This window comes from Semicossyphus pulcher, unplaced genomic scaffold, assembly GCF_022749685.1.
Source record: "Semicossyphus pulcher isolate SPU_LCO1_2020_fin unplaced genomic scaffold, fSemPul1.0.p SCAF_12, whole genome shotgun sequence".
Taxonomy (NCBI): domain Eukaryota; kingdom Metazoa; phylum Chordata; class Actinopteri; order Labriformes; family Labridae; genus Semicossyphus; species Semicossyphus pulcher.
In genome coordinates this window covers 27051792-27075083 of record NW_027211626.1, presented here as the reverse complement: position 1 = coordinate 27075083, position 23292 = coordinate 27051792, and the positions used below count along the sequence as shown (strand labels likewise).

General features: G+C 43.2%; 1 protein-coding gene across 4 annotated transcripts in view; it reads left to right on the top strand.

Annotated features, from left to right (window-relative positions):
- Positions 1-23292, top strand: part of cpeb3 (cytoplasmic polyadenylation element binding protein 3) — a 56039-nt gene that overhangs the window by 13154 nt on the left and 19593 nt on the right. For 3 of the 4 annotated variants that reach the window (XM_069658956.1, XM_069658955.1, XM_069658952.1), the window contains 4 exons: positions 186-339; positions 12935-12991; positions 16803-16826; positions 21376-21543. In XM_069658956.1, coding sequence (XP_069515057.1) covers positions 186-339; positions 12935-12991; positions 16803-16826; positions 21376-21543 — 403 coding nt within the window. The remainder of the gene's footprint in view (positions 1-185; positions 340-12934; positions 12992-16802; positions 16827-21375; positions 21544-23292) is intronic. The other variant, XM_069658953.1, reaches the window with a different exon arrangement.

Genomic DNA, 23292 nt, shown 5'->3' with positions numbered 1-23292 from the left:
GCACGGTAGACAACCAAGCAGAATTCCAACAGCGAGTGCACGTCCAAGGTTGATTTTTGAAGATCTTTCCTTCATGCAGAAACTGTTCGCTGCACTCTCTGTGATTCTTATTGATTGAAAATGATAAAAGTGTTTATGTTGTGACTCTTATGCTAACCCTCGCCCTGCTTCTTCTGTGTTTTCAGGACCGGAATCGGCCCTTTGATGCTTTTAGCTTGCACTCTTTGGAGAATTCCTTAATGGATATGATAAGGACTGACCATGACAAAGGTAAACCACACCCTGCCGGTGGCCCACCAATGACTATCGCTGATATTATATGGAGGAATCATTTTGCAGGTTAGGAATATTCATACCTCCATGCTTTCAGTATCTTTTTATTTGCTTCATGAGCATTGATCATCTCTGGGTTCATTTGATTTTCTTTCTATTTGCCAATCTCTGAACCAATCCGGTTAAATCATCATGTTCTGTTTGAAATTCAAATGATTAATTAACATTATGAGCCTTACCTGCAAAATCTCACCTGTGTGTGTGCATGCGTGTGTGTGTGTGTGTGTGTGTGTGTGTGTGTGTGTGTGTGTGTGTTGGACCTGATGTGCATTCAGGTGCACCTGTGTGATCTTTCCTTGCAAACTGCATTTCCCTTTGTCTTTGCCTCTGATTGTAATCAATGCTTCCTGTGTTAGTGTCACATGATTTGTGCTTTTGTTGACTGAGTTTAAGAACGAATGTTCAGTAGATCTGAATGTTTGTTCACATTCTTCCAAAGGAGATTTTAAAATATAACACACGAGGGTTGGGCGTCCAGGACAAATCAGTATTTGTGATAAACGTTGGACATTTTAATTCAAAATGGATAGAACAAATGAGCTGTAGAGACAAATAGAGACAAAAGCTAGTCTGTATGGTGGCGTACACACCCTTTCCCACTGCAAGCGTTGTTTGAGCTGCAGATGAAGAAGGTGGATGTCTTCTTAAAAGATGAAAAAAATAAATAAAAAGTACAACCCTGTTGTCCAAATATGAACACATTTTGGTAACTTGAGGTCGACAGCTCCCCTCACCAGACATCAATGGTTATCTTAACCAAGTCAGATGGTTTTGGAGAGGAGGAAACCTCTGTGGTTAATTCAACCTCGTCAATGTTTAACACAAAGGCAGTTCTAACCTACATACACACTAACTCCTGGAGACAAGCTAAGCTAATGTAAGAGGCAGCTCTGGACATGCTGTGTCAGCCAGAAAGCATTCGAGAAACACAGATTTTAAGAGCTTCACTCAGTGTTTATTAACCTGTTTTAATCAACCTACTTAAAATGTGTCAAAGACATCTTTAGTGCATGAAAGCGACTGCAAAATATGTGAAATCTAAATATCAAAACATTGCTTTTAAGGATGTTAGCAGCAGCTCAGCTAGCAGCCCCCTCACCAGACATCAAGAGCAAACACAGATTTTTATTGTGAAACTGCTTTATTTAGTGTTTTATTGGTTTTATTACCAGGTCTGTTGGTTTTAGAGAGAAGGAAACCTCTGCGGTTAATTCAGCTCTTCGTAAAACCTTGTGAACGCTGAATCCTAAAAAGCGAACTCTGAGCTGAGCTGATGTTAGGGGCGGCTCTGCTCGCAGCCTTCTGGACACGATGTGTCACCAAAAACACAGATTTTTAAGATAAAACTGCTTTTTTTCGGCATTTATCAAATCTTTACTTTAAAATATAAAATAAAAAATGTTTGATAGACACCTTTAGCGCATGTAAATAAACGATATTCTGAAGTTTAACTAAGGGACCGCCTGGCTCCCTCATTATCATGGTACTCCTCAAACAGGCAGCGTTATCCACTTAATACTGTGATAAATGTTTTCATCATATTTGTACCATATCATCCAGCCCTAACATGTGTGATAGTGTGCTCAGACATGACTAGTCATAGCTTGGAGACCATGTCGGTGCTTTAAGTAACCCTGTGAAATGTCTCCTGGAGGGAATAGAGTTTATGAAATCATGAAAACACTGAGGATATCTCTCTCCACACCCTTGTAAGGCCATCCGATGTATGTCAGGCCATCTAAGCCAATATTTTTGTAGCTCAGGTCACGTGTGTGTTGTAAAAACTTTGGATCCAGCCTCCCAGTTGGGGCCCTGTCAGGATGGGTGTAGGATTTATGTGCTCCCCTATCCTCCCATCTTAACAATGGAAAGACTGGTGGGAGGGGTCTATAACGATCAGAGCATGTCGCTTCTCATGCGTGGATTCTGTTTTCCCAGTCGTGCGCTGGGAGAGCAGAGTTACAGCATCGACTGCCCCCGGCCTAGCCACGCTGGAAAGGTGTGGTGACGTCCTGCAGGACTTTACTGCTGATTGTTTATTAATAACAGCAGCAGAGGCAGAGGAGATACACAGGAAACAGAGAGGCTTCTAACATGGGCAGTGGTGTGCATTCCTGCTGTCTCTCTTCCCTTGTTTACCCCTGTCGTAGGCAGCGTGGGGCTGCAGTAAGCTACAGTGCCAACCACAGAGTAGCTCCGCCCTGTGTGTGCACCTACTCACTGTCTGAGACGAGCCTGCTCTGCTGTAATAATCTGTTGAATAAAAACATGGCTGCTGGTGCTTTTTACATCCCCAGGATTTAGATCACAACTTTTTCTTTTGCTCCAACATGTCACACAACAAACCCAGTAGGGAACATGTTGTCTCAAGGACGCCCTACATATAGATTTACCTCACAATATTGATTCAGTATTGAATTTTAGGGCTGTGCCCAAAGCAGAAGTTGTCGGTCGCATCAGATTTCGATACAAAGCTTCAACTATTTGTTCTTTTTACTGTTAGCAGCCTACATGAGTCTCATGTTGTACCTAAAGATGAGAACAACACATCCAGGTACGTCTCTCTTAAATCGCGGCCCCGTCTCTTTTTGGGTGAAAGAGGCTCCTCTAGTAAAGGGGTCTCCAACCTTTTTTCATCCGAGAGCTACACGCATCACATCGCTTACGTTTATTCACATAACGTATCAAACCCAAAGCTTACCTTTCAGATCAGGATGTTCATGTGTTAGGATCTGCCCCACTTTGCCTCCGTTGCCGCGTTGGCCTTCTTCGTCAGCTGGGTGATGGAGATTGCTGTTTTTTGATTGTTACCTTCAGCTCATTCACCTTCTCAGTTTGTAGCGTGCTGCCAGCAGGGAATGCCCTTGCAAAGTTACCGTTTACTTGAGTGCGGTGGCGCTCCACGTTGCTTCTTTCGTCAACTGAAACGTAGGCACACACATTTGTCCTTCACATTCATGAATAAAAACTGGCTTTCCCACTCACCGTGGAAATAGTATGTTTTCTGCTTTTTCTTAGCGTGGCCACCTTCATCGTCCATCATAAACATGGCTAAGAAGGCTTGCTAATAGCACCGAACTCCTCACTTTAGCTCAACTGGCGCACAGTTTAACTAGCACAGCCTGTCGATGGAGGTTGCTGCAACATTGCTGTGATTGGTTCGGTTCAGACGTTGACAAAGTTACCAGGAGCATCATCTTTTTTATTGACAGCTGATTGGCCTATCCTATTATTTTGTATTGGAGGGGGTGAGACTAAATCCAATGGCCAGTAAGGCAAATAGCGTCATAACATGTCCTTTTAGTCTGACTCCATCAAACTGGACAAAGGACCCCATGTAGCTTGTGACATCACACACCCTGTGTGTTCTCTAACTGTATTACCTGAGCAGGACCGTCACTGTTAAAAAGTATTTCTGTGTCATAATGTGTAGTGTTGTACAGGACTGTAATGTAGTGGTTAATGTGGCCATAGTTGAGATCAGCCAAACAAAGTGTTACCTGGATGCTGTCGTAGTTTATCAATACATGGCTTGAAATGTGGTTTAACCAGATGAAGGATTTTAGTCAGTGAGTTAGCCTCAGTTAGCAGCAGCACGGCTCGCAGCCCCCAAAGCCCTTTCATAGCATGTTAGAGAAAACAGTTTTCTTTGTTTTTAGGAGAATAAGTCGCCTCAGATCAGCCTCTCCTGACTTCCTGTGTCCCTCTTAGAGCACAGGAGATGCAAAGATTTTTAATGTGAAGGTAGTGGTTCTAATTCAGAGGTCCCTTTGAAGGGGAACTCCGATATCATTAGGTCTCTGAGAAAACCTTTTGAGCATTGAATATTAAAAGTCTGTTTGTAAAGACTGCCATGTTCTTGTTCCTTTCTGTACAATGATGCTGCAAAATAAAAACAAAAGTGCAGAGATTCAGCTGACAAATTGCCCAAGTCCTAAGTAAGTCTCAAGTCATTTGGTCCAAATCTCAAGCAAGTCTCGAGTCATTTTTTCTTGGGCAAGTCAAGTCAAGTCAAGTCACAGGTTATGTCAAGTCCAGTCCGAAGGCAAGTCAAGTCCCGAGTCAAGTCACTTTTTTTACACTCAAGATGCAGCACTCTTACCTGTAGTACCCGGTCTTTATACTGAGAAAAGACAAGGTAGCAGCCCGTCAAATGATGATATTATTGGCCAGTTTATATAACCTGTTCAAAAAGTATGACAATGAATTGTATCTGTGTTATCTTGGCACAGACGCAGCCATGACGATGGTCTGCTCTGAGACCGTATCGAGTAGTAACGAGTACGACTGATGAGGCTTCTCTTTGGGGGCTTTGATGTTGCGTGTCGCCATAGCGAGGAGTTTGACTGACAGCCAGTCATCCAATCATGACAATCACATACCAGGAACTTTTTGAGTCGTCCAATCATGATTCCCAGCTTGCGCTGCGTACATACAGTTAGACAGAAACTTGACAACATTGAATTTGATCATTTTATATTTAACAGCTAAAATTCAAACTAATGAACACACGCAAGTCATCCGAGTCACCAGGCCTCAAGTCCAAGTCGAGTCTCAAGTCACGAGCCCAAGTCTCAAGTCCACATCTCTGCAAATTGCAACCTGACTCAAGGTCTTCCAGTCCTGATGACATGAAGCGATGACTTTTATGAGGCAGCCCTGTTGAATTACACAGCAGTTGAATTGTACTCTTACCTGGGGGGAGAGTCTTAATACCCAGCCCCTACAAGTCTGAGGCATGTTGTTGTGTTGAGCCTTTTTAAAAGGTGGAGGTGCAGACGTCTCCTGAACCACAGAACACATCTCATTTCTGTTTGAATCAGAGGTCTTGTTCAGATGTTGTTTTAAGGCCAGCTTCCACTTATCTCTGTTGTTGTTGGGTGTTACCTTTAACAGATCTAGGTCAGTATTACCTGTGTGAAACTTAGGCAAACATGTTTTTAAAGTCTTGTAGCTAAGTCAGTATCCGTGTAGTGAGACTGACATCCCACTCTGAGGATAAATAGAAACGATCCGCCCCCCCCGAGGATCACCAGTTAAAACTAATTAACACAGACAGCCCAGTTTTGCATTCCCAACTGCATGTGTCCCACCCACATCCATCCCATCACAGGCATGTCTGGCATACTTCTCATTGTGACCAGAATAGTTGTTTTATGAGTCCTTGTTTCAGTGTGTGTGCGTGTGTGCTTTTTTAAGAAGAAGCATTTTGCGAAACAGGAATCTCATAAAGAGAGTGTGAAGTGACCCGACGAACACCCAACTCTCTCTTACAGGAGGAAGGTGAGGGCGTCTCGATTCAACAGGCAGAAAAGGAGTCAGTGTTTGTGGGAGAGACATTTTAGTCTCGCAGTCCTCTCAAACTTTGTGAAAACTTCTGCACGTCTAAGTGAGGGGAGCGGGAGCAGGGGGACGTCTGAACAAACAGGCCCTTTCTGGTCTGCATGTAGTTCCTGAACTGGGTCAGCTGAGCTCACGTGTGGAGCGCCAGGCACCCGACCCCCCCACAAAAACACAAACACTCCAGAGATTCTCCCCTTTGGCCTGGAAAAACACCACCAGTTTGACAACACCGCTGCTGCCAGCCGTATCCTCACACACACACACACACACACACACACACACACACACACACACACACACATGCTCCTGACATGTAAATCAACTGTGACATTCCATGCAAAGCAGTCTCACCTCACACACTCTCTCAGACTGTCGTAGTAGTCTTTGAAAAGACGACTCCTCAGACTTGACACTCCCCCCCAAACACACACTCTCCACACACTAACCATTGAGATCTTCTAAAGAGTAAGTCCCTGAAGTCCTCATTAAAGCTGTGTGTGGATCAAACCCCGCCTACAGTGTTTCTCTGGTCTGACTCACATGATGTTACTCGTGCATCAATTACGATTTGCTTTTCTCTCTGTGTGTGAGCACTTTAGAAATTTAGACCAAAAGTAAAACAGACTTTTCTTTATGACATACTTTTTTTAAAGTCTGTTAATTAAATTATCTGTTTAGCCCAGCATTTTCAAACCACCAAACCTGGACCCTTAAATGTACCCCTGTCCATATGTGTGCATACAGTATAGGCTTATGCACTGTAGGCATTTTTCCCTTCTGAAGGATCTGAAGGATTACAGAAGAGTGGAATGAGGAGCTCCAGTATTAATAATCTTTCTCAAGAATCAATTTTATAGACGTTTTTGTCCATTAATATTTCTCTGGATCATTGAAATAAACTAATTTGCTCTGAAAAATACGAATTACTTAAGCTTTCCACAAGCAGTTCTTTGTTGATTTTGCCGGCTGTGGGGCGTCAGCCATGATGTATGAGGTATAATGTTGTAACAGAAAGTGTCTGCTATAATTGAAGTCAGTAGTCGGGGGAGGCAAACACTGGTGCTGTTTGACTTTGTGCGCTTGTTGACAGGAGCATCGGTCAGTGGATAAGAGCTGACACACACAGCAGCTTTTATCAGGAGGAAAACAAGAGTTACAGGTGCAGTACAGGTCAGGTGATATACAAGTGATAGCTGTTGTCTTTACACCACTGCAGAAATAAAGTGGTGTAAAAGTTAGAAATAAAGCTTTAGAAAGTTGTTGACTTTAATATTTAGCGTCTGAATTATGTTCTAAAAGAGCACGGCTGTTTGGAGGCGAACTTGAACTGTGTGAACTTTACTCTTTGTTCGGGGTCACAGGGGGCTCACCCAGCTTAACCTGAGGTCAAAGGTCAATGCTTCAAACACTCTGGTCATACTGAAGTTTGGCCGACAAGCTGGACTTGACCTCTCAACTTTTCAACCCTTAACACACTTGAGATGATCTCAGAGGGATGCCCTGCACTTTAAACAGCCAGTAATGACTGTGCAGAGATAAGATGATGTGTTAAAGGTTGAATTTTAGCACCATGCTTCCAATAAACAACACCGTCAGGGTGTTTTGTTATGGTGGAAATTCATGACTCGTGCAAGCATGACTGAGCTAATCCAGTCCAGGCAACCAAACAAGTCTGGGCTTGTTCAGTCTTATTAAAATCCTGGCTTTTGCAGATCTCACAAACCATGAAGTGTTATTGAGAGCATTAATATCACTGCCAAGTTGTGCATCAGGCTTAACTGGATTGTGGAAATCCTCTATTATTATATGAAAGGCATTTAATAGTTTTATGATTATGAGTATTAAATAACAGTGGGCGGTTGGCACCAATGGGGATTTACTAACAGAAATATGCTAAAACAATCTGTGTTTATATTGTGCATAATTTCTTCCAGTTTTAAATGTTATGGCTTAAAACCTGAGGGGACTTTGGCCCGTCTTGTCGGGGGTCGTTGGGTTCAGCTTGAACTCTTCTGAAGGAGAAGACAGACGGAGACACACAGAACACTCATGGGGATTTCTTACAGAGCCATCCATCCTTCCCAAGCTTTAGTCATTCGTCGGCTGTGTGCCAACACTTGCCCTGAGGTGGGGATTGTCATCTTCTTTCTACCCGCTTTTTGCCAGTGCAGTGTTGGTAATTGAAGGTTTCTTTGGCAGTAGTCAGCAAGAAGGAGTACGGAGCTTTGAGGCATCCTGCTGAGTGGTGTTTTTTCCACACCTTGCTGTTGGCACATCCATTCTCCTCTTATGACTCCTGTTGGGGCTTTCTCCTACAAGTGTTTTTGGGGGTTCGAATATGTGCTGTAATATGTTATAGAGGGGGTAGGTGAGACACAGGCGGAGGGGATCCAGTGAGAATTGAATTGTGTACTGAGAGCACAGCACTCAGATAGTCAGTTAATTTAGACCAAAGGGCACAGCCCTGTCGTCACTCTGCATCTGTGATAATAGAATGGGTTGTTTATCAGTATCACTGACTAGCTAGTTAAGTCGGAAGATGATGGTTTTTGGCTGTTGATTAGTGAAAGATAATGTATAGTGAGCAGGTTGTTGGAACCCCAATGCGAAGCAGAGGAATCTTGTCTCACCCTGAAGTGGTCGTATCACACTAACACACTAACGAAATCAATCAATAATTTGATTCAGAAATTATTTCATTCATTTGAATTTAAAATGTATTTATTATATTTCCATTTAAAAATAGTCTGTTAGACTCGCAGTCAGAGCTGCGTCCATAGCAACGGTTAACTCTGTGGCCTTCTTAAAATGAGCTAAGCTAGCTGTTTTTACTCACATTAAAAGAAAACATTTCTTCTGATGGCGAAGTCAGAGACGGTGAACAAGACCGCAGGAATCAGTGCAGTACCTGGATGAGGTTTTCTGTCTCGTCACTGTCAGAGTCTGTTGACATTTTCTTTTCCGTTCACCGTCTTTATAAACACCGCCGTATCCCGTCCTGTGTTCTGTTTAATGTTTACTTCATGTGCCGTCTTCAGTTTTGTAGATCTCTCTGTCATAGCTTCAGTTTTTGCATCGTTTAACCTTTATTGCTTTCTCTCTACTGTTTTTGTCTCTTTTCTTTTCTTCCCGTCTGTAAACAGACCGATTTTACATTTTCTGGACTTCTTTCGGCGGATTGATATGACTAGAGTTAGTCCTCCGGATTGTGTTATTATAGCGGAATCCCTAGCAACGGTCTGTTCTTCATAGCAACAGTCTGTTATTGAGAAATAGCAGACCTCAGAATGCCGTAATTAACCAATCAGAATCAAATATTTAACACAGCCGTGTAATAAACATTGATACACTTTATATTTCTAATTATCCTATATATGATCCTATATTTAAAGAAAGGCCATTTCGTGGCCGTGCCCTGCCAGCATGCCCTGGTTCAAAACTCCTTTGCAATTGGGATGATAACACTTACACTCCCCCAGTGCTCTGAGCTTCCAGTCCAGCCACTAACAGAGCTAACTACTTAGTAAATGTTAATAGTTAATAGTTCATGTTAATAGCAACAAGTAACCAATCTGTCAGTCATCACAGAGATCTTCGACCCAGCAGCCGGAGGACATCAAAGCAAAGAAACATTTTATCCATTAAACATGATCCAGTGTCTCCACCATCAGTTAATACCGTTGTTTTTGTGTACAGTTATAAGTAATGCTCTTCAACTTTGAGCCAGACCCAACATCAACTTCAGGTCATGACAGTAAACCTGTGCAAGCTTGAAGGATGACATTTGACTCACAGCTTCCACTACAATCAAACAAACAACAACAATCAATCTACAGTCAAACATCATCGTCTCTTTTTGAAACAGCTCAGATTTTTAACTTTGAGGACAAAGTGTCTCTTCTTCTCAAATACATTTCTGGTCAAGTTTTTGGATTATCAACATTGTCAGGAGATGACTCAGAAATACTTTAAATTTCATTAAAATGACAGAATACCCTGGAGTGGGGCTTTTATTCTCTGAGAGGGCTCATGATCCCCCAAAATTACAACTGCAGAGCGACCTTTAGAAGAGCCAGATCCCAAATTAAAAGCCACCGGCTATGTCCAGCTAATCCATCCCCCACAATTTATCCCAATATCTGCCAAAGCAGCAGCAGGGGGATGCTGTCCAGGCCGAAGATTCTCTTGTGCGTGAAGGTATGGTTGTATCTGTGCCTAAGGTAGCGGACAGTGTGTCTCCTGAGTGTCTGGGCTGCTGTGCTTCCATCATGGGGAGGTCGAGAATAGCTCCGGCGCTCTGTGAGGAAATGTCACCAGAATTGCAGCAGCAGAAACTCAGGGGCCCCTGAGGCCCTGCCACTCGACTCCTGGGGGAAGCAGATGGCACAGGCCCAGAGCTATTTTCATCTCCAGGAGGACAACTGTCCCCCTCGTTCACCCAAAATGACTCGTGTAGCTGGAAAGGCAAGAACAGACCGCAGCGTTTGTTGTGACTTTTGTCCTCCTATCAACAGGTCAAAGCTTAGATGTTAATTGTTCAACAGAGCATACTAGCTCCTAGCTTGTTTGGAAAGTACTTTGTTTATCTTCTTATTTCTTTGCTCAACCACATGCAGAAGTACTGGGTCAAAGAGGCTGATCAGCGTTGAGATTCTACTGAAGACCGGAAATGAAGATAGGGTCGAACCAAACTCTATTACAAAAACAAGCAATTTAAAATTCCTTTGCACGTCTTGTCTTATACACAACAAAAAATGCATTATTTAGACTTTCAAGTCTGCACCTTCATGTAGTTATTTTGGCATTCTTTTAACACATTTATTGAAATTTGATCACAACAAAATCTGTTTATTTGGGTTTAAAGCGCTGTAGCAAACCAGATTTCAGCTGCCGTTTGTCTCTCTAGATACAGTTAAACTGCAACTTACTGGAGACCGATGGACGGTCCCTCCACAGCTCAAACAGAACGTCGGTAGTTGCTGCCCATCAGAGAAATCCTGGTACTCATCCGAGCTAACAGCTCATCAAACTGGGCCCTGGTCAGCCTCAAGAAGCTGGTAACGCAGGTCTTGGAGAAGGTGGTGAAATCACCTGAGCTGCGCGAGCCTCCGATTGATGATGCAAACCCTGAAATCACATGGTTTAGTGTTAATACCATGGTTAAGACATATCTGGCAAATATTTTTGGGTGGAGCTTTACCATCAAACTTTGCCTCACTTTTGGTGTGAACAAAGCATAAAGGACTCTCTCTCTTAAGGACACTTCTGCCATTCAAACATTTGGGCCTAAACCCTGTAATTTAGTTGGAGGACTTACAAATAGACCACCCATGCATTCGCCAATAAATATACTCGACTCCATGCAGCTACCTAGCATGGCTCTTGAACTTGACAAAGCCTGGTGTGACGGTGTAAGACAGGTAAAAGGATATCTGTTCCTCCCTCTCAAGTGCACGTAAACAAAATCTTCACCTATTAGTGGTAACATATTGCGAAAGAGCAAAGAGAACGTGACAAACATGCGTGCGAATGTATGTGCTTCCCACACTCCATGTGCCTCAGAGCCCAACTGTTGCCTCGATCCTGACAGGCTGGGAAGAGTGTGTAAATCTCCATCTGTGGAGCTGCAGGGTGGCAGCCCCCTACCCAGCCTGTCTAGTTTTTGTCAAGGTCTAACTCAGGGTTGCCAAATTACCCCACTGAAGGTTTCTTGTTATTTGGTAGTTGCTTACAAATTGGTAGTTGCGGGCTGCGTTTTTTTGTGCTAGTTGCTCCCTGTATGTCCCCTGTCTCCCTCAGCTTCACCTGTTATTAAAATGCTGGATCTGTCCTGCCACAAGACCATCCACATCCTTTCCCCCCTTCACCTATTTCTCTAACAACATTAGGCGACTTTTCAGACCCTCTTGGTGCCTTTGTTTCTGTAAGAGGACTAGCTGCTAATGCAGCCACTCATACAGAACATTATATTAAAAAAACTGTGTATTTCACTGTAATTATTCCAATGCATTCCAGAGGGAATAATCACTATGTAAGGCTCTTCCTGCAACAGACGCACTGACACGTAGTGAGTTTCACTGGTAATGTTGACGCTCCTTACTTGTTGTCATTCCTGTACATAGATACATATAAATAGATAGTTTTAAATGTGTAAATATGTCGTTTTAGATAGACAATTAATAGTTGACTTCTATAATACATATTTAGTCGTTCTCTGATGTGTGCAGTCTTTCCGAATCACTGTATCAGAGTGTTCCCACAGTTATAAACATTTGAAGAGTCTGTTTGAACTTTTTCCTCCCTCTGTAGATTTCTTCCTTTGTTGCTTGTTTCTCCCTACAAGATCTGGCAACACTGGTCTAACTGCTAGTTCCACTCTTGTTTGCGAGCCAGGAAGAGGCCCCCTCGCTGTCGCCACTGTCTGTCTTCTGTGGACAAATTTGAAACTTTTGACTTGTTTGCTCTATGGCAGCTTGCAACATGCAGCCAGACAGTGTCCCAAAGTCCACGCTGCATGTGGGGAAACATGCACAAGATACCCAAAGCGGTTGTTTAAATGATATTAAACGTTAACACAGGAAAGGCAAGCTCAGATAGGCTGTGTTATTTGCCTAATATCGATTTAGATCCCAGAGCAAATGTTGCTTCACCTTCTGTCTCTCTGACTTTAGGTAGGCTGCTTGCTCGCTGTGTGTTGAGTAAAAAGCGGGTGTAGGCGTATTTTAACAGAGGGCCCTAATTTGAAGTGGTTAGGGATAAAGGGCGTGCCTCTGTGGCTGCAACTGCAAATGATGTTGACAGTGAGACAGCAATATTTTGTGCTAAAGCAGGTAGGTTATTTCTGCCTCAACTTAAGTGTATTTGTCTTGTTGTGACGTGTACGAATAGGGTGACGGAGACAGAGAACCAGGAACACTTTTATTTACACCCTCTGTTCACGACAGATGGGCCCTCGTAGCACATCATAGCAGACCGCTACGCTCTGATGAATACTCAGAGCTGCTGTTGTTATCGTGTGTGTGTTTGTGCGATGTGTGACAACAAAGGAATGCCACCTCATTTTCACATCTGTGTTCTGTGGTCGTCTTTTTTCCATTCAATCACGTCGGGTACATTTGTTGATTCATTTCATCATGGCTGGCATTTCCCACCGCCCTCAGTAGAATGAAAGGTTTTTAATACATGTCTGTCAACAAGGTTTATCAGTGATTTCCATGTTTTCCCTCTTTTGTGAGATCTTTGTGTTTTTCCTCGACAGGGCGCATGGGCCTCAACTTCCACCATCCTGGAGCAGACCACATCATGCCACTGAACAGTAAGTAACATTTTATTATCCTCTTTACCACGTGGAGTTCATCAGAATCGTTTCGGTTTTATTAATGAAAATGTTGCAGCTGTTTTCTGTTTTTCACAGAAGTCAAGGGGAGTTCCAGGATTTTAAAATCTGGGCCATATTATGTCCCGCCCCTTCCCCTAACTAAAACACACATTTAACTTACCGGGAAAGAAACGGCAAAGATCCCACATGTCGACGCAGAACAGCTTCTTGTGTTGGTCTGAGGCAGATATTCACGGAAAATTAAATGACTGTAGTGTTAGTGTTAGTTACGTCTCTCGCGGTTCCTCCTCTACTCTGCTACTCGGGAACAGAACGCTGCAGGAGCCCCATATGTCAACAGAGCTGTCAGTCATGAGGTCACACCCCCTTATCATTATGGGGCCATTAAGACCCTAAATTTTGTAAAAATGGGGCCAAGGTTACAAATACCACAATTCCCCTTGAAGAATGGGAAGTATTTCAGTGCTGTGCTTCCATGAAAAACAAACGCCCCCTGACCAAAGGGTCCTATGACAGTATGCTGTGTGCACACCTGCCAACCCTTTGCTAAAGTCTGGATTCCCTGACACCATTAACTCGGACAGACTTCTCTGCATTCGGGGAAGCACAGTTGACCTGAGAATAGCACTTCCAAAAATACCCCGACATGTAAGCCTAGATCCCCCCCCGGCCAAAGTGTCCCCCAGCTAGCAGATGAGCAACAGTGACAGGAGTGAAATCAGGTCTTTATCCTCTACGCTGCTACATGGATGCCACAAAGTTTTCCAGGCGGGGCACTTCTGAGTGGTCTTCAGATCGGATCACAGGCATGGTTTGTTAGGATCTTTCACATCCACTGTCGGCCATGCCTTCCAGTGCTAAGGGGCAATATTGCCTTACAACTTTTTGTTAAAATCTCAGCAAAATATCAAGCATGTCTGGACTGACTTGTGATCAAAGACAAATCAGTGAAAGCCCTACTTTCCTCCCTGGACATGTTCAGTTGGCCTGCAGGGTATGGAAACCGGTAAAGGCAGAAAGACTTTCTCGGTGTAGCAGTTTCTACCGTTACATCTTGACACACTGAGGCTCCTTCCTCATTTTGCTCCTTTCATCAGCCGTTTCCTCGGAGAACGTGTCCCCGATTGATGTTAAACTGTTGTGTCATGGGATTACGCTCAGGCAAGCACAGATCTGCCCAGATCTTCCAAGTCTGTCAGAGCTGGCTCTCTCTCGGCTGTAGCCTGTGATGTGTGCAGACAGGGGAAGCTTTGGTTTCAGCTTTAAAGTGTTTTACTCGGTGTTTCTACTTCATTTCGTCCCATTAGCTTTGAGGCTTCACGCTGAGAGGGCTCTACTTTGTCCGGATAGCACTTGAAGTGAAGAAGAAAGGCTAGAGAGTAGCGAGCATAGGTCCTCTATCCAGATTTATTGCTGTTTTTCGCTTGACAGCTTAGTAGAAACGTCTGAAGCTTTGAAGCAGAGCTGAGCGAAGACATCAAACTCATCATGCCCAGAGGAATCACTGGTTTCATTTCAGACATTTTTTCTCTCTCCCAGACACCACACAGTTGAAGTTGGTGCTTAATCTTAACCCTCACCTTTCCCTTTCCAGCTCTCCTTCGTGGGTTGTATGAATTCTGTCTCGCAGAGGAATCCCAGGGTAACGCTTTCTTCATTTCGCCCCGGTTGCTAGGTGGCTTTGTTTTCACCGAGGCCAGACAGCGAGAGGGCAAAGCTGCAGAGAGGCTGCCCAGGTTTTTTGGGGGGGATTGGAGAGCCAGATCTATTTAATGAAAAGATAGCAATGGAGAAGAGGCTCAGAGACAATATATTCCCAGAGAGAAGCCAGAAGGGCAGGACACACAATGAGCCTCTCACAATGCGAAGGCCCATATTGGTTTTTGAGACGACACGTCTGCTTGCTTTGTGACTGATAGTTTCAGAGGAGCAGGAGGATCTGTTTAGCACTGTATAACCTCTGCGGCTGCTTGTTGAAATGCCCAAAGCCACATTTTAGCTCCTCTGTGGCTTGCTTTCAAAAACCAGAAATACTCAGATGCTAATTTAAAACACAATGGGATGTTTTTCGCACTTAAAACTTGAGCAGCATCGAGTGTTTAAGTTCAGAGAGTTTCCAGAATCCATCTCATTGTCTTTAATTTGCTTAACTGAGAGATAACTGTACGACGAGACTCAAACTACAGAAGTTTTTGTCCATTTATGACTGATTTGCCCCTCCTGATGAGCGGAGAAATCTGTTCTGGGATCTAATTCTGTACCTGTTTTCGGCCCAGACTATCTGCTAATTTGAAGGGTTTAAAGATCCAGTCAACACCCGAATGCTCTGATGCTGTGTCCCAATCCAGGGGCTGCAGCCTTCGAAGGAGGCGGTCCACGGAGGATGCTCCGTTCGTAGCCTGCATAGACTGTTAAAGCCAAACTGAAATTAGATTCTATGGTCTACCCTTGCGTCACCAAACACTGCTCCTGTCGCCTAGCAACAGGTAGCTAGCGGGCTAACTAGCTAGCCCAAGAGCCCTTTCGTTTTCTTAAACATGTGTAGATTTATATCACAGGACAAAACGAGAGCGTCATTGCGAAACGAGTGCAGCAAAATAATCGTTTTAACTCGATTTTTTGTTTGAAGCCAAAATCGTAATTGAGATTAAAATTTGATTAATTGAGCAGCCCGACTTTGCGGGTGGGACCACAGTAGTCAGTGAGACACAGAAGCTTACAAGAAGTTGGAGCTACTGACTGTGTTTCCATTCAACACTAATATTGTAGCATTCTAGCTAACACAAACTAGCATACTACTGTTGACAGATATCAAAAGTGAAATCTCAGCTCAAGTTCCTGCTGAAGAGTAGACAACCTGTGTTGACTGTGTCCTGTAGTGTGTGCACGTTTGAGAAGAATATTCTTGAAGATTCTCCTTATGAAAACTCGTCTGGCCTTTCTAGCTCCTCTTTAGCTTTCAACTGCATCACATTGGAAATTGCTTAGTTGCCATGGAGATTGAAGTGAATGCCCAAATAAACTTCATCTGAGAAAAGTGACGTCCACTGTTGTCGCTGCAGACTTTTGACCATTAAAATGTGGCAAAGATAAGTACTAGCTCGTGACCGGCTGATTACGCTCACCTATGCCTTGCCCTACATTTAGATCAGTTGAGTCATGACATCATATCCTGCCCCCCCTTTCTTTCTGCATGATAAGCCCCCTCCTTAGAGCCCAGAGGCTGCTGCCGTCCTCATGCCGTCTCCTTATCCTGTGGGAAGTTTCCACTGGCACCTGTCGTGCCATACGTGACCAACTTTTAATATTTCACCCAGGCCAAGATAATGACTAACCTGCTCTGCCTGCAGTCCTGCACAAACTCCGCTTTTATGGCCTCATTTGTGAATATTCACAGAAGATTAGCACGAACACGAGCTGCTCCAGGTTCATTATGCTCTCTGGTTATGGGGCGTCACATTATGTTGCTTAATCTAGGCCCATTTCCGTGGCTAAACCTCACCTGTCGCACCCCCTCCCTCCCATCTGCATGCATCTGTTGCCAGGGCAGGTGCAGCAGGTTTACTGTGGGCTGGTGCCAGGCTGTAATAATCCCCCTCCTCCTGTTTCCGAGCCTCAGGTGTGGCCATCTGTGGTTCCACTGTTTCCTTAGAGATTTTCCTGGTTTGGTTTATTTCCACAAAACCCATGTCTCTGTATCTCTTTCCTCCCCCTGTTCCTGCCCCAACCCCTCTGTCTCTCCCTGTGTCTCTCTCCTCCTCCCCCCTCCCACCGTGCTGACAAGCAGCCCGGAGCTATGGCCGCAGAAGAGGTAACGTGTGTTTTCTCTGGGGGGGGGGGGGGTCTGTTTGCCATGCCGGCCGTGTCTCTCTCTACGAGGCTGAGGGGGGGTCTTATTGTGGTGTCAATCTCTGCTTTTCATCTGTGCTGTGATTGAATGAAATCATATTAATTTTGACACACTGTTTTCCATGTTGTGTATTTAATCAATACGGGGGCAAGAGGTCAACTCGATCTGTCTCTATGAATCTGGTTTTGCTTGATGATGGTGAGAGGAAAAAAACCTGTCTGCCAATTTTCTCTTCTCAGCTCTGAGTCAGTGTTCGACCTGCAATTACATTATTACATTACAGCATGGTTCAAATTAGGGAATATAGCCCGACTGATACATCGAATGATTAATATTATCGGCCTGACGCAGATGTATCAGTATCAGGGAAAACCTTTTTACAGAACATATAGAGCAGAAAACGATGCTGGACGTGGTTTAGAAACGGTGTCATCACATGGTCTGTCCAGGTGAGCGACTCCGTAGTTTACAACACGATCAACACAGTCTGCAGCACATGCAGCAAAGCATCACTGCTGAGCAGATGGTGGTCCACACAGTGTATAAAGTTGTGTTCAAACCAAAATCAAAGCTCCTTTTTCATGCGATGACATACAAAGTCACAAGCTGTGTCTCAGTTCAGGGGCTGCATCCTTCGAAGGACGCGGCCTACAGAGGATGAGTCATTCATAGCCTTTGTACACACTAAGGCCTAACTGAAAGAGACAGTCTGGTCTACGGAGGATTTCCTGTTTTTGCCACCAGCTCTTCCCACCCTTAACCTTGCGTCACCAAACTCGGCTCTTGTTGCCTAGCAACAGGTACCTAACAATCTTTCATAACTAACGTTGCGTAACTTACCCTAATATTTTAAAGATAATTTGTTTCAAGGCCACTTTCGTTTTTTTATTTGCATCACTAGCTCTTCGATTGAGTTGAAACCAAAAACTTTTACCTTTAAAGTGTAGTCCTCGGCCGTTTTAGAGTCCGACATCTCATTTGAATTGGCATGCAATTAATCTTGAGATACATTTGGCCACGAAGGATGCCCCCGATGGATCCTTTGTGGCCCGGGAAAAGGAGGACACATTTGACGGCCGCATCTAAAGGAGCCTTCGAAAAGGGACAGCTTATGGAAAAAATGTGATTTCCAATCACTTGAATGAGTTTGACTGGAACGGGGAATTTGTTCGACGCTAGTCTGTGAAAGCCTTTAAGCATTGAGATTATTCTGCCATCCTGAGATCGATTTAAACTTCATTCAAAAAACAAATTAATAACAGATCTTTGCTGGTCTCATCTTGCAGAATGATGTGACAAAGCTTGATTCTTTACAAATCTGCATCAATATATTGATATTTTGACGTCCTTTTTACCCATTTTTTACAATTACAGCAAAATCTGTTGATTTGGTTTCATACTACTTTCAGCTTTCGAGTCAGATTTCAACTGATGTGTGACTTTCCCAGTACAGTGAGACTACCGCCCACCAGAGACAGATGGACAGGTGAAACCGAATGCTGGCTAAAAGTTACTGTGTGGGTGATTAAATAAACCCTGACACGGTGGTGTTTGGTTTTCTGACGTATCTTGAAGAGCAAAAACACAAATGATCCTGAGTTTAAACTCGTGCGAGTAACAAGAGAAAGTTGTTTGTTTTAGAAAGCAGGGGCTGGTGTTAAATCAGTGCACAAAAAGGCCTTTTTTACTCAGCTCAAAGTTCACTGTATCGGCTGCGATATTGGCATCGGCAACTTTTCCCTCTCTAAAATTGGCACCACCCTCAAAAATCCCATCTCAACAGGCTCTATTTCGGTTGCTATATTTCAAAAGTATCCAATTACACAGGAAAAGTAGCAGCAGTTCTTTAGAAACATGATTTATTTGCACCGTTTGATCTTTGCAAAACAAACCCTGAACCTTCTCAGAGGCTCGATTGGCTGGATTGTTTCCAAAATGAATCTGCAGGGTTTCTTGAAGGTGAACGCTGACTCAGACGTGACTCATCATCTGAATGGCAATGATGGCTCATCTCTGATTTGTCGTGCTCTTTTTTTGACTAATTCTGTTTTTCTTCAGCGAGGAGGAAAGCTGCTGTGTGACATTTGTAAGGTCGCAGCAGCGTTCAGTGTCTGTGGGGTTGTGTGTTATGGCTGCTGCCTGGTGAAAAGTGCACTGAACAATGTCTGAATCAAATCCCTTCATGTTTACTGTGTGTAAAAAAGTTTCAGCAAGTCAAACATGAGGACAGAAAAATGTGATTCTGCTGCATTAAACAAACATGTTACATTTAAAACGCCACCTTCAGAAAATCCACTAAATCCACTGCTGCACAGGTTTGTTCAGACGTCCACAGGCATGGTGCTTGTTGTCGTAGCATGTTGCCTACAGATCAGGAAGGTTAATGACTGATGAGGTTAAGATGCAGGAGGACCAGGAAGAGGACAAGTTGATATCAGGATTGTAGTTTAATTTGAATCATGGCAAAAAGTATGTGCACGATTCAGATTTTATTCAGTCTTAAACATTTTGGTAGGACAATATACCGGTGAAATCTGAATTTGATTTAAACATGTAATCCAGGTTTGTTTTTGATCTGGATCAAACCTTCAGTTTGTGCCGTTCATAACTTGTAATAGGATTAAAAAGGAGTAAGACCTTAAAAAGAATCAGGATTATCCCACACCCAGCAGAAGGGTGGATTCAGGAACAAAATGTAACAAGACCTTTGAATTAATCATAAAATGCAACTTTTGTTTCATGTAGAGTATACTTTATACATTAAATTATACATTAAATTATACTTTACACTTAATTAGTTTAAGAATTACAGTGATAAAGTCGACATTAGGGTACCTTTTAATCCTTTCAGTACATTAACAACAGTCAACAAAAAGAGATCTTGTCCCTAAACATAGTTTTTTTTAATAGCTGTCAACATCAACCCCTAAGCAATTCAATAAAGTTTATTTTAACACACAATAAAACAAGTAACAATAGTACCCGAGATCCAACCAGGGACCCACGCGTATTATTCTGGTCTGGGTCTGTTTAACATATAGCTGTCCCTCCAGGAAGTTGCGATTCAGCGAATTCACGCAAATTCAGCCAATCCCTGCAAGTCAACCCATTTCCCCCACGGGCCTCGACATGTGCATCGGCAATTATTGATCTCTGCACTGTTGTATAAACATTGGAGAGACAGACACAGACAGACAGCTGATCCGCTCTGACGAGGCTCCGCTGTGATCGTCTCTCTTTCAGGAGCTTCCTGATCCTCAAACTACAAAGTCTTTAATGAGACTCTAAAAACACTCAATGTTTTCTTGTGATTATTTATCCATGTTGAAAACTGTTAGCCCATCAGTAAGCCACTTCCTAGTTCCGTTAACTTTCCACCAACCAGAGGCTCTGTTACAAATGTGAGTCAGTGTTGATCTCAAAGAGTGTTTGTACAGTGAGACAGTATCACCGTCTCTTATCAGTGGATTTATACAAGCGCAGCAGCTGAAATAACAAGTGGAACAGATTAAATGTGATAAATAATGTGTAGATTTTCCTTTGGGCAGATAGAGAGCATTGAAATAGGCCCGCACAGTGAGAAATTAATGTTCCATGGTAAATTCATTTAGTTTTATTACATTTTTACACATTTAATTCTACATCTTGACACTGAAATTGACTGGAAGTGATGTCAGAAAGTAAACAGCTAGCTCAGCCAATAGATGGCTTTATTGGAGCGTTTAGCGATCACAATTTGCATCGCAACTTTTTCAAAAATCTGCTGCAAAATCAGGAATTTTACAAGCACAGAAAAAACTTGCAAAATCCTGGAGGGACTGATTTATGTATCATATTATTTATGTTTTTATCTAGCTATTTGTTGTGGGTCCGATTGGTGTTTTATTGGGTCTTTTATTTGTCCCTTCAATTAAAACACATTTAGTTTAGTTTCCCCATGCCTCCTATTTTACTTCTTGTTCTTTACATGAACAAGATCTAGTACGGTAGGTTTTAAAGCCTGAGCCTTTCAGCCAAGGTAATCCAGATTCAGTAATCTTGAAAAGTTTCTGGATCTGTTTCAACTGTTCAAATGTTGCTTCGAAAAGCCGGCACTAAAGTAACAACGATCAGCTGATCCTGACGTTTCCACATCCAGATTAAACTTTATGAAAAACTGAGCCCTGAGAAACTTTGTTGTGTTCACAGGAGTCCACATACTTTTTGCCATGTGGTGTTTATGATTTATGAGTTGCTGCTTTTATATAATGTAGTTACAATGTATTTGAAAGATGTTCCCTTGACAGTAGCTTTTATAAAACGTCCTTACATGTTGAGAGGATGTAAAAAGCTCACAGATCATCTCCCTTTGTTCAGTCAGAGCTGTGATTTCAGTCTGCCTCATTGATAGCTTCCAGATGTGTTTAATTCACTCTTTTCTTTCACACCCTCCCTCTCTGTTCACTTCACTCTCTGTGTCCTCCCCGTCTGTCTTCCTGGTGTCCTTCTTCTTCTTTTCCTCTCCTCCCAGGTCGTTCTTGTCTTTTTCCCTTTGAAGACGGTTTCCTCGATGATGGCCACGGTGACCCCTCTCTGACCCCGGGCCTGAACTCGCCGACCCGCTGCCAGAATGGAGAGAGGATGGAGCGCTACTCCAGGAAGGTGTTTGTAGGAGGTCTCCCCCCAGATATAGATGAAGGTAAAGTTAACTAGAGAAAGGACTGCACTCAAAGTCAGCCTCTTTTCCAACACATTCACCCTCAGCATCCAGATCCAGTCTTTGTCTTTTTGCCTCCAACACTTACACTGAAGTGTTGCTCAAAGGCACCTTGACAATTCTTGTTGAGGATAAAAAGCCAGGGTTTGCAGTTTTAAACTTCTACACCACTGACCTCTAACCACAGAGCACATTTTTGACCAAAGTTAAAATAAGAGTTCAACAATTTAGGAATAAGGCTATGTCTATGTTTAGTTGCCGGGAGTTAGTTTAGAGTATTGCTACCTTTCTCTTATGTGCAACAGCTTAGCTTAGCTGAGCTAATCGTATCACAGAGACTGTAAGCTCACATTCCGCCCCTCACATTTTCCAGAGTTATCCTTCCACACATCCCTCACAGCTAGATTTTTCCCTGTTGGATGTGGGAGGGCCCATGAGGCAGAACGTGACGTAAAAAGTACGCTGCGGAAGTCACAGTGTAACGTAGCAGCGTAGTCATTCGGCCATACACGACTGAGTCCCTTGCCGTTCCCGGCAACTGGCGAACAATGTCTTTAAATTTGCAGATAGCTTATTTTCTTATTGTCGTCTTAGAAACGACTCCTTCTTCTTCAACCTAATCATCCTGTTATGTGTCGCTCTTCTGGTTTCACAGCGGTCACATGACATAAACGTCATCACCCTGCCCACTCGCTCGCAGTGAATGCTCCTGACTATTACCTGCTGCGTTCAAACATCGGCTCACCCCAACTCCTTGACATTTTACTAGGAGGTCGGCAGGGAAAAGTCTGCATAAAGTCGGGGTGAAACATTCGGATGTTTGCGTTCACACATGCAGCCCACCAGGACAATGTAGGGAAATCTTCAGGAGTGCAGAGCATGTGTGAAAAGGGTTATCGTTTGGCACATTACCCTCACTTAAACCTTTGGACACAGCCAGGCTAGCTGTTTCCCCCTGTGTCCTGTCTTTGTGCTAAGCTAATACAGATCATTTGCCAGATTTTGGGTCCATTTGCTGGAGCCATGACAGAACAGGCCATGCAGCAGCTGTTTATTTTCTACCATTGTCGTATTATCTATTTTGCATCTTATCAGCTGAACCAAACATGATAACACAGAAAAGATGATGTCTACCTCTTTGTTATGGTGGTCAGGGATTGAATAGTTTATGTTGAATTTAGTGACATTGTGAAAAGGAAATATTGTATTTAAGAACCAAGGCAAGACTTTAAAATATGCATGTTAGGCTTTAGCTCATTTACCCTGACAACACAGTGACTGTGAAGAGTTGAACATATTACCTTTAGCAACTTAGCTTCAAAAGAATCTTTCAAATATAATAGTTTTTCAGAGTGCACTAAAAGTGCAGTAGAAGTGCTGCCATGACCTCTCCAAAGTGTACCCAGTTTCATGCTTTAATGAAAGAGTGAAATTATTCTCACATATCGCATGGACTTACATGTTCTACTGAGCTGATGCACAATACGTGCCCTCAGCTGAAGAATTAATGAGTTTCTGCAGCTCGAGTCGGCCCAGTGCACACTGGATGTGCCCGGCCTGTGTTCCTGTTTAATGCAGTGTCAACTAACTGCAGCAGAAACACGGCAGGAAATAGAAACTGTGCCTCTCTCTGCACTCTGACTGTGACTCTGCATATGCATGTTACAGGACAGACCATGAACGTTCTCTTTTAACATCAGGGAAATAACATTTGTGCCTGTTTTTTTTCAG